Consider the following 12105-nt stretch of genomic DNA (forward strand, 5'->3'; position numbering starts at 1 on the left):
ATCCCCGACCATCTAGTCCACCTCCCAAAACTCAGGAGTTCTAGACTTCTCCCCGCCATTCATTCCCACCTCGCTGCACATGCCCTATAATCAGTCAACAAGCACATTACTTGATGCATGACCATTTCTCAAAGCCCTCCCTACTTTCCGTCCTGCTCTCAGTGCCCTAGTGAGGCCTGTGGCTGTCACCTGTAGGAGCCTCCCAGTTGGTCTTCTTGCCTCTGGTCTCCCTCCATCGTCTACTCCCCACACCACTCGCAGAGAGTTCTGTCCAAGACACAAGTGCAGTCCCCTCTCCTTTTTATAGTCTTCAGCGGCTTCCTTTTGTACCAGGATAAATTGCAAGTGCTTCCACATGTCATCCCCACCCAGGAGCGTCCCCTCCCCACCCAGCACGCACGCCCTCACTCTCATCACTGCGGACTTCATTTCCCTAACATCCAGCCTACTTCCCTCCTTGTTCACAGTGTTTCCTCTGCCCTCAATGCCTGTCCACACCTCTCACCCCAGACTGAGTGCTGTTCTGTGTTCCCTGCTGCACATTTCACCATCTCTCAGACCCTCAGTTTCTTCGTCCTTGAAATAGAGGTTGGAATCCTAGCCATGTCAAGGAATGGCTTTAAGTATTCTGTTCAGAAAAGGCACTTTGTGCTCAATAAATGTTAGCTATTAATATTATTACAAATAACTTCAGGAAAAGATGGCACCTCTTGCCCTTCTCTGAAAGACAGGCCTTTTGTAGTCATGTTGGTGTTCCCAGGGCCTTGCACTGTGGAGCCACAGATCTAGGTACCCCCTCGGACCTAGCTGAAGTACCACTTCACTTTTCCGAAAGTTTCTGCCTGTCACAGGCAGTCACGCAGGGGGAAACGTAAGCAATTTTGAAGAGGTTGGTTGTGGGCAGTGAAATTCTCTGTAACAATAACTTTGGCAGCATTTTAAGACAGAACAAGCACTGTCTTTGCTAATCAGTGACTATTTGCTGGAAGCTTGTACATCCTGTCTTCACGTTACACATAGACGTTAAGCTTGTGTTGCCTAATTGGAAGGATCTGTTTGTTAGGAATATGAATTTAGTCAACCGTTTGTAAAATGAAGAAACCGTTAAACCTTAACCAATGATTTCTTTGGGGTGAAATTTCTTCTAGGATTATTGTGCAACAAAGTGGTCAATCTTGCGGGAACGCTTTGACCGAGGACTCTACGCCTCCCATGCTGACCTCCACAGGCTAAAGTAAGCAGTGGGTGGCTGAGCCCATGCGGTTTCACAGAACCGTGCATCAGTGTTGGCACCTGGCTTGCCACACCCTGGCCCCGACCTGCTTTCACATCCTCATCGATCACTGTTTCTCCTCCTCTATCCTGGGGCTACTTTTAGACGGGACAACAGATACTTGTGTCCAAACATAGCTGACAGTTTTTTATTCAGTTTTGCTTTTCCTTCCACCTGGAGTTCCCTTGTTCATCCCCTGCTTGTTGAAGTCCTGGCCAGACCTCAGAGTCAGGTCAGACGCTGTCCCTTTCGAGTCTCCCTCTTGCCCATTCAAGCAGACTCCATCCCTCTCTCGGTCTCCAGAGCACACATTATGTTTCCCTAGTGGCATTTATCAGATTCTGCCTTACTTCGTAATTCTTTGTTGCTTTTTTAAAATCCCGTCATTATAAGTCATTTAAGTACATGGGCTATCTTATTATTTGCTATTATATCTCATTACTAACTTAGCTCAGCACTTTGCAATAAGTAAGCCTCTGATAAATATTTACTTTGCAAAGCTTCTGATAAATATTTAGAATCATAGAATATCAAAGCTGAAAAGGACCCTTCTGCTTTCTCATTTTATAATTTAAAAAACTGAGGTCCAAAGAAGTTGGGACTTGCTCAGTATTTATCAGACAGTAAATGATGGAATGCCTGAGGAAAAAAATCTGTCATAGCAAGGTATGAAATCATACCGAGACCAAGTTTCATGCGCTAACCGATTTTGGCAGGTGAACTGTTTCGGATTATGGGACAAGGGGCACAAACCAAGTCGACCAACTGGAAGTGTATAGGGTTGTTTGGCTGCCCAAAGTGCCGGCCTGTGCACCCACCGTGGTCGCGGGGGAAGGACATCTCAGTGTATGGTTCATTTTGACAAGTAAATGAATCCCACTTACGTTTATGCTTGGTGTTCATAGGTATCAGTGCTTCAAATCGGCCTGGATGTTCGAGGTGTTTCATAGGGGCTTTTCGTTTCCTGTCAACTATAAAAATTTAAAGACAGCCTTACAAGTTTATGACAAGGAGGTTCAGTGGACGCTCGGAGCAATCCTTTACAGGACCCGTTTTTTACCCTTAAGGTATGGCTATGGATTTGGTAACAAGAAAAACAAAATAGGCTTTTCTGCATTGTGATACAGCACGGCAGCTATGGTTTGCGGGTGTTTGGGGTGCGTGCTGGGCGTGGACAGGACTGTAGACCAAAGTTTGACTTTGGTCTTCCCCACCCATGCTTCCTTCCCACCCCACCCATCCCATCCTGTGTAGCACAAAAGCTTTTGATTAATCTCAAGCATCTTTCCCTAACCCCTGCACAGAAGGGCTGTTTCTGGTTCTTCACCTTTATGGCTTTGGACTCCTCCTCAAAATACTGTTCTTAAGGTATAAAATAAATACCATAGGGTACAGAGGAAACCCCCGTATTGAAATACATTTATCAAAATATTACAGAATAGGGGCGCCTGGGTGGCTCAGTTGGTTAAGCGACTGCCTTCGGCTCAGGTCATGATCCTGGAGTCCCGGAATCAAGTCCCACGTCGGGCTCCCTGCTCAGCAGAGAGTCTGCTTCTCCCTCTGACCCTCTTCCCTCTCGTGCTCTCTATCTCTCATTCTCTCTCTCTCAAATAAATAAAATCTTTAAAAAAAAATTATTACAGAACACAGGCCTGTGACATATTTTTGTTCACACATGAAATAACCAGTCAGGCAGCAGCGCTACTACTTGCTGTGATTTCAGTATAGGGATATGTGTCGGTATTTTGAGGCATCTGCAAACCACCACAGTGTGATATAAAAGATCTTCAAGCTTCCCCACAGTCAGTCACAAGTACTGCTGACACTGCGGTTCTTTGCTGTCCGCATTCATGGTCAGTGGGAATGCCAGTCAGAGACTGGCAAGTAAAGATGGACATTTCCCCGTTCACGTTCACAGACTGGCTGCCCGCTGTCCCCATGTAAGAACCCTGGGCCACTGATAAACAAGGAATTCGCTTCTTGGGGTTTTTTTTCCCTTCATCTAATTGAGCGTGTCCCAGTAGTGGGTATTATGGCTCACAGACAGGTGCTCTCGTTGCACATTGGCTTCTGTGTGTTAGTGAAACTGTCACTGTTCTTTTACATTTCTCTGATTTTTGTTTACCGAATGACAATAATGGTAACTGCCACAGACTTACAAATGCACTTTCATGTGTTCTCTTGTTACTACTTACAACCACCCTGTTAGGCCACATTAGCCTACATTTTAGAGGTGAGGAAACTGAGTCTCAGAGACCGAGATGACAGTTTTTGTCTGCAGCGCCGAGTCCTAAGCCAGCTCCCTCCGGCCCATATCCTTGCACATTTTCCCCATAGCCTGCACGCTGTTCCCATACCCTGCGCGCTCTTCCCATAGCCTGCACGCTGTTCCCATACCCTGCGCGCTCTTCCCATAATGCTGCACGCTGTTCCCATACGCTGCGCACTGTTCCCATACCCTGCGCGCTCTTCCCATAGCCTGCACGCTGTTCCCATACGCTGCGCACTGTTCCCATAGCCTGCGCGCTCTTCCCATAGCCTGCGCGCAGTTCCCATACGCTGCGCACTTTTCCACCGCGTGGCTTGCCTGATGAGTCCCGTTCTTACTTAACCTGTGGTGTTTGCTTTTGTTTCCGTGCGAGCAGAGATATCCAGCAGGAGACCTTCCGGGCCAGTCACACTCACTGGCGGGGCTTCTCCTTTGTCTACAATCACTACCTGTTCTCAGGCTGCTTCCTGGTGGTCGTGCTCTCCATCCTCCTGTACCTGCTGCGGCTCCGGCGCATTCACAGGCGCACACCGCGCAGCGCTTCGACTGCCACCCTCTGGCTGGAGGAAGGCCTTCCGTCCCAGAAGATTGCCGGTACCTTGTGAACGGGAATTCGAGAGCCCAGCGAGACTTTCTGAAGGAAAAGCCATTTTTTGCCTCAGGGTTTCTCCTCTTTATTCTCATTTGGTTTTGTTTTTCCTTTCCCAATTTTTGTTCCTTGAAACAAAAACAAAATCCATTGTTTGTAAGCTCTGCTGTCCCAGAAGTACTGCGTTTAGCCGTTTTGCATATAGCTTTAAGTTGAGCAGGGAAAAGGGAAAATCACTTCATTCTTGCTGCGTAGGATGGCTACCTAAGACTTTCTGTTTTTCTTTGAGGTATGTTAAATTTTAAACAGATGCACTTTTATACTGGAGGGAATGGCAAAGCTGTTTTCCATCAGAGGAGGTAGCACTGAGAGTGATGCTTTCTCAGAACCAGAACCTGACTGACTGAATCATAGTCCTCTTTTTGTTTAGCTCAAAAGCTCTGACCTACACAGGGTGATGTGTGGTTTTTAGTTCTTGTTCAGATCTGTCACTATATGTTTTCTTTGTAGGCTTAAAAAATCAAAACCATTTATACCTGAGATAGAAATATAGGAACCAGGAGGTAACTATTTTTAAAATTGATAATCCTGGAAGATGTGAAATAATGACTACAGCAGTGTGTGTGTGTGTGTGTGTGTGAGTGTGTGAGAGAGAGAATGTGTGTGTGAGAGAATGTGAGAGAGAATGTGAGAGAAACTGAAATGTTTTTGTGTATGTGTGAGAATGTGTGAGAGAGAAAATATGTGAGAGAATAGAATGTGTGTGAGTGTGTGTGTGTGAGAGAGAGAGAGAAATGATAAAGAGGATGAGAGAATGCCGTGCTCTTTCTTTTAAAAACACACACTTCAGAATTTGTTTCATTTCTTTTTATGTAGAAAAATCCCCATTACCATTCTTTCCTGACCACAGGTAATGACTTTCTCAGTCCTACCTTTCAGCAGCCCTAGAATATTATGTCCTTGAGTTGGAAAATTCATCAAGTTTCACTGGTTTCAAGGTCATGAGAACTGGAGCTAGTGCCTGCTGACACGCACGTCAGCATTTCTTAGTGGTACATTTTTGCTGGTTTCATGTGCTCCAGTTTCTTCCAATTTCAAGTTGGTGTTCCCGTCCTTAATGAAAAATGGTCGCAGCAGTTTTATCTTGGAGACCCCATGCTTAGCTTGACCGGTTGTCTTTATTACAGTCACAGTTGAGGCTGTGGTGGTAATGCCACTGTAAATCCTGACTAAGAGAAGGGCCTGACTTGAATACAAGAAATAAACTCACAGTTTGAGAAAACGAGTTCAACATTCTAAACAGAAACCTGAAGAGAGCAACTGGATTGGCTTATGTGAGATTGGTTGTTTTTCACCTATTCATTTAGTTTAGAGGCTTTGGGAATTCTCATAGCTAGTTTTTTTTAGGTGAAGTTCTTTTTGTGAGTGTGTGTGTACATGCATGCTATTTCTTAATCCCAGAACAGTTAAATTCGTCTGGTTGGTAGCAAATGTGTATTTTGAGAACCAACAGCTGCTTCTCCAGACAGTATTCATTAAAGAAAGGATTCAGATCCCGAAGCCCTTATTCAACTTTAAAAAATTGGATTTTATTTATGTTTATTAACTATTTAAAACAGGGCATATATCATATGTATAGTGATGACTTGAAAAGATCACAAATATATAAAAGAAATGCAGATTCTCTTACTCTGCTCTTCAAAGTGAATATTCTAACAGTGAGAAAGTTATTGGTAGAATCTTTGTCTCTCAGCTATCCAGAAGGTTGGAGGAGCTCGGTGGTGGTACAGCCTCTTCTGTCAGGGAGGAGGGAGGTAAATGTCCCTGTGGAAGACCCAGATTCTGAAACGCTGGTCTCCAGCTCTTAAAAGTGCTTGGTCCCTGGTAAACGCTGCTCCTTATCAAGACCCAGCCACACATGGGCAGTGTTGTAGATACCCCTGGAGTAGAGTGAGCTGGCGTGCTTCCCCTTGAATCCTCAGACAGGGCCTGTTCTGTGGACTGTGGGGAGCATCGGTGGTGAAGAGGAAATGTGTTTACACTTGAGCTTTTCTACCGCCAACCATTGGGAGTAGTAAGTAACCTGGAAATGAAACTCTTCAGACACCTGGAGTATGTGATTTTGCCTTTAAAACAAGGCAAGTGTTAGCCAGCGTAGGCCCAAATTTAAATGGGCCTTAATTAAGACTTCCTACCATAAGTAGCCACCTTTTACGTAAACGGTGCCAATTTGGTCCAGGTCTGTACCGTCTGGGGAGCAGAATGGAAACAAATAGGAGTTCTGCTTTACGCCTGGTCTAAGGATCCCTGGGCAAGGACCTACCTCACTGTCCAAAAGAAATCCCAAATCAGGGTTCCGAGGCCCAAACAGCCTTATACTTTACATAGTTAAGTGCCCATGTTCCCCTGCCAAAGAACTCCTTGGCAAACTATTGGCCACAGGGAAAACCTAGAAGACTCTTGAGCTGCGAGTGGTTTTTCAATTCTGAAAGGGTTAGTAAAGAAAAAAAGGGAAGAACATGCAACAGAGACTGTAGGTGACCTGTAGAGCCTAAAATACTTACTAAATGTCCCTTTATGGACAAACGTCCCGTTAAGACGTTCGCTGACCCCTGCACGGACAACCCCATTCAAGAAAGAATATGCATTGGCATTCTCTTAATTCAGGACGCTAGTTACCATTTGTGGGCCTGGAAAGACAGGCAAGAGAAGAGACCAAACTTCAATCTTAAAATAATTTGAGTATGCACCAGAATTCCACTTCATCTTTCCCTTTATTTTCAAGATCCGTTTTCTCCTAAGCCAGCAAACATGTCCTCCCCGACAGATTTAAAAAGTGCTGTTCGGGAGGGCCCATCGTGTGGTGCTGAGAGGCCTGTGGTCTCAAGAGGTTCGCATGTGGCTCTTTCTGATGCTGTGGAGGGCCAGGCTGCGAGGCAAGCATGGGAGGAGCTTAATTCAGGAGAAGAATTCATATCAATTAAGGGCTGGCCAAGAAGGCAGGGAACTGGGAATGCTTGGAAAATAGGAAGCAAAAGAGATTGGACCGGTGGAAACTTGCTAAGAGCCTTGTGGAAGAGGGGGTGGAGCAAGATGGCAGAGGAGTAGGAGACCTGGATTTTGTCTGGTCCCAGGAATTCAGCTGGTTATGGATCAAACCATTCTGAACACCTACGAACTCAACAGGAGATCGAAGAAAGGAATAGCAACAACTCTCTGAACAGAGAAGCGACCACTTTCTGGAAGGTCTTTTCTGATTTGTTGAGTGTATATTTTCTGGGACATTGTTAACCTGTTAGCATTTTGTTCTCTCATTCATCTATTCTCCTCTCGACAAAATGACAACACAGAAAAAATCACCTCAACAAAAAGAACAAGAGGCAGTACCGACTGCCAGGGACCTACTCAATATGGACATTAGTAAGATGTCGGACCTAGAGTTCAGAATGATAATTTTAAAGATACTAGCTGGGCTTGAAAACATGGAAGTTATTAGAGAAACCCTTTCTGGAGAAATAAAAGAACTAAAATCTAACCAAGTCGAAATCAAGAAGGCTATTAATGAGGTGCAATCAAAAATGGAGGCTCTAACTGCTAGGTTAAAGGAGGCAGAAGAGAGAATTAGTGATATAGAAGACCAAATGATGGAAAATAAAGAAGCTGAGAAAAAGATAACTACTGGATCACGAGGGCAGAATTCGAGAGATAAGTGATACCATAAGATGAAACATTAGAATAATTGGGATCCCAGAAGAAGAAGAGAGGGGCAGAAGGTATATTGGAGCAAATTATAGCAGAGAACTTCGCTAATTTGGGGAAGGAAACAGGCATCAAAATCCAGGAGGCACAGAGAACCCCTCTCAAAATCGATAAAAATAGGTCTACACCCCGACATCTAATAGTCAATCTTACGAGTCTCAGAGACAAAGAGAAAATCCTGAAAGCTCGGTACAAGAGATCTGTAACCTACAATGGTAGAAACATTAGACTGGCAGCAGACCTATCCACAGAGACCTGGCAGGCCAGAAAGGACTGGCATGATATATTCAGAGCACTAAACGAGAGAAATATGCAGCCAAGGATACTATATCCAGCTAGGCTGTCATTGAAAAAAGAGCCTTGTGGAAGAAAAACACTCTCTGTTGAGCCTTGCTAGAAGTGCTACAGGCAACACTGTTCCCCCATCCTCGTGCTGTGTGATACTTCTTGCTAAACCCCCCAAGGACTCGAGTGAAGATTTTAGAGTCCACTGAGAGACATCACAGTTTGAGTACAAACACACCCATTTTGTACCAGTGCTTTTTGCATATTTCCACCCTAAACTACTGGCATTAGGCCTGGGGGTAAGCTGGAGAAGCTGCCTGCTGCTAGGCCTGGCCCCCCCTGCACCCCGCTCCCCCACCCCCCAGAGCCTGGGAAGGTCGCTTGTTCGCCACCCATTGTCCACACCTGTGCACTCAGGCAAGATCTAGATTGACAGATACTTAAGTTTTAAAGATCAGGCCCACATAGTTTTCTTTAGAAGAAGCATGCATCACTTAGCAGGAAGCTCGAAAAAAAGGCAAATGTGTTTTCTAAACTTAAAAAAATCAGCTTTAGGATTTTGTGTGGTTATGTGCAATGCAGCAAAACTACCTACACGTAAATTATTTTGTTATTTATTTCTACTTCCATGTTTCATTTTTTATGATACTGATTTTCCTGTTCAGTAATGAATGATATGACCAACCCAGGAGAATTCTTTGTTCTGTTACTGAGATGATATTTTACAGTTAGGAATTACAAAAACTGGATCTTTTAAATGTTTTTTTAAATTATTATTTAAATGATGTTTACCATTCAAAGTAAGAATAATCATCTTTGGGGTATTGTGGTGTCATATCATTTTCCATGTTCTGCCGCTTCATGTTACCACACTTACACACAGATGGGTGTCGAGAGCCAATAAAATGAAAGCTCATCCGCTCGCCCATAGACTCTTTGTGAGCTTGCTTTCTTATGACTGAAATAGATTTTTCTCTGCTGTTCGAATCTTGTTACCTGTTAGAATGTTTAGTTGAACTTGAATCTAAATTCAGTACAATAAATCGTCTGAATCTGACTGCACACTCCGCATTTGCTGTATTTGTGTGCGTATAAGGAAGCCCTGTTGTCTGGAGGGAGGGTTCTCTGTGTTCTGCGGCACAAAAGCCAAGCATTTCCCAGGGAGAAATATTTACCGAGGTGTAGTATCCACCCATGCATCAACAATAACAGCCATTCTGAGACAACTGTTGATAGAGTTATCATTTGAAAATACCTGTGAACTATGGAATATAGCCCAGAAAATGGAAATTAACCAACTTTTACACGTTTTTTCTTATAAGTAGCTATTACAATGCTAACTTTATATTACATGATTCTGCAGTTAGATCTAGGCTTAAAGTCATTGGCTTATTTCCAGAGAAATGTGAATCTCACTATTGTTACTAGTAACTATTAGAAATGACAACTTTTCTTTCAGCTACTTGAGAATATAGAAAATAGAGGTTTTCCCTGGGGCAGGGGCGAGGTGAGCCTGAGACATAACCCAAAAAACAGAGGATAGAGACAGATGGAGAGGGAAGGGGCCAGCTGTTAACAACAAAAAGAAGAGCCTAAGAAAGATGTCCGAGAAGGGGTGAGGGACGAGCAGAGCAAAATGGGAGAGTGGGGTGAGCACAGAGGCACGGGGCTTGGAAGGCAGGAGCAAGGGCATGACAATGTTGAAAGAGAACAGACTTAAATAATTTCTGAGGTAGGGCGGTAAATGTAGGTCTTTGGGCCTAAGGGTCAATACATGAAATATGTAAGGCATCTAAAGATGTCTAAATTTTACTCCACTTGATTAAAGAGAAGTAAGTACCTGTTTCTGACGGCTGCGCATGTTACCAGGGCCGAAAGGCAGTGGTTTGGGATTTCTGTTTGTTTGTTATCTATTTCCATTTGTCCCGTGAATCTGGAATGCACCAGTGGCTCTTTTTTTTTTCTTTTTTTTTCTTTTTTTTGAGATCCTGAAATGCTAATGGTTTGCACAGGTTTTGGCACTCACACTGGTCTGGGAGCAGAGACGTGAACGTCATCTCTATCAGAGTCAGACGTCTTCTTACGGAAAGGTCACCAGAGGACAAAGGAGTGTCCTTTTATCCCAAAGGCCTACATGGCAGATTGGGCCGTTTGCCTGGAGCATCCGCGTCTGCGTGAAACCAAATACCTTGAGGTGTCCTCCCAGCCCCACCTTGTCTGGGAGCCCGATGGCCTCTGCGGGCCATCTCACCTCCTCGTAACAAAAGGAGAGGTGACCTGTCAAGGCATTTTCATTTGTTCTTAACAAGCTGTTGGTTTCTCCTGCCCGGTGCAGCATTGCCTCCGTCTCTGAATGCGTCCATTAAGGTGGACTAAACCCTGCGACAGCCCAGACGGGGGCCGCTCTGGCCTCCTACCTTTGCCCTTCACCCTTGATCCTGTTTGGCAGTGAATTACCTTTGGGCTCCAGACTTCACGGCCACTTAACCGTTTCTGTCAACAGCCTGTTGTGTGTTAAGAGACCCAAGTAAGCCTAAACAAGAAAACCCAGCCTTCAGAAGGATTTCTGCCCTGAGAAAAATACCGAAGGCTCCTCACAGAACATAATGGTGATGGTCACAAAAGACAGGCGTCTTGTCTAAATACATAAACTCAACTAAATGGAGGGGAAAGGACACTTTTTTTTTCTCCTGAAAAAAGGAGAAGGAGGAAGAGTTAGTTGGTCTGTGGCCAGGTGATCAGAAGACACAGTGCCCGCCTCATTCCCGGTGTGGGACTAACTTTCACTGCATTATTTCTAGAAAGTACCCAGGCTGGCTTGTCTCGCTGTTCTCACGGGCTTTTAATTGGTAGTTTTGATACCACCTTTTGCCTTTTTTTGGCCTCTGTGGTAATCAAGGCTTGAAGTGGGCAATTTTGGAAAGATGAATCATGCTCTTTTTGCCTGTGATTTCACAGCTTCAACTCCAGGAACCACTGCCCGTACTTTCTCCTAAAATTGCAGCTTTTCCACCCGGCATAAGCTTTTTTTATTACTTAGATCTGAGATTCAAAAAGACTGAGAAACGTAAATATTTAATGGGTTCTACCTAGCCTTGTGAAGTTGTTTATTCCGGTCATGAGCAGCACAAGAGGATTTTCTGGAATTTCCTGGCCTGTCTCCATTCTGTTCAAGTTACATGCTTAGATCACTTTCAGCCTTCGGTGGCCCTGGGGTCCGTCAGCGTGTCTGTCCGCCCTGAAGCTCCCTGCACGTGGGTCATGATGTGCTTGCTCCCCGTATTTTTATATTCATAACTAAGCCGACGAAGAAAGACTTTGTAGCATATAGTTCTTCCTAAATATTTGTTCTAATCAAAATCTGGTTTCTTTGTCACGTCACCACTTTAGGTCCCTAGGGTTTACGAAGCAGTTCTCTTTACACATCTCTCATGCTCCGTCAGCTTTCCTCTTTCAGGATTTCCGAGCTTTGTGCCGTTTTAGCACCGCCCGTGGCGTGATGGGCAGGGGGACATGGGGCTCCAGGGCCCTCAGCAGTCCCCCGGCTTCCTCCTCCCACCGTGGAGTTCACTCAGGGAGCGGTGCATCTTAGAGCTCTGTTTAGAAAAACTTAGGAAAATCAAAGCTACTTCAAGTGGCTTCCTTTCTTCTTAACCCACTCAGTCCTGACAAAAAGGAGAAAGAAACCCCAGAATCAGGTAGAAATGAGTAGGGATAAAGTAAGATGGATGTTTCCCAAAGCCAACTTAGAGGAAATGATTTCTGTATATTGATCTTATTCTAAGCATAACTTCAGAATTTTTTTTACTCTAAATTATCCTTAAAAGTCAGTCGCTTTTTAACACCCCCCCACACACACACCTCATAAAGCACCAAATGTAAGGGAGAAAGGATGAATAGGGAAATACCAGAAGAGGGGCCCCGGGGTGG

At 44.6% G+C, this 12105-nt stretch overlaps 1 protein-coding gene across 3 annotated transcripts in view; it reads left to right on the forward strand.

Annotated features, from left to right (window-relative positions):
* The window catches only part of ENTPD4 (ectonucleoside triphosphate diphosphohydrolase 4), a 39709-nt gene extending 30472 nt beyond the window's left edge, over positions 1–9237 (forward strand). For all 3 annotated transcript variants that reach the window (XM_025873829.2, XM_025873830.2, XM_073892599.1), the window contains 3 exons: positions 1149–1234; positions 2179–2340; positions 3919–9237. In XM_025873829.2, coding sequence (XP_025729614.1) covers positions 1149–1234; positions 2179–2340; positions 3919–4147 — 477 coding nt within the window. In that variant the 3' untranslated portion in view covers positions 4148–9237. The remainder of the gene's footprint in view (positions 1–1148; positions 1235–2178; positions 2341–3918) is intronic.
* Positions 9238–12105: the final 2868 nt, after the last annotated feature.

This window comes from Callorhinus ursinus, unplaced genomic scaffold, assembly GCF_003265705.2.
Source record: "Callorhinus ursinus isolate GAN/ISIS: 27379988/994484 unplaced genomic scaffold, GSC_fseal_2.0 scaffold4, whole genome shotgun sequence".
In the NCBI taxonomy this organism is placed as follows: Eukaryota; Metazoa; Chordata; class Mammalia; order Carnivora; family Otariidae; genus Callorhinus; species Callorhinus ursinus.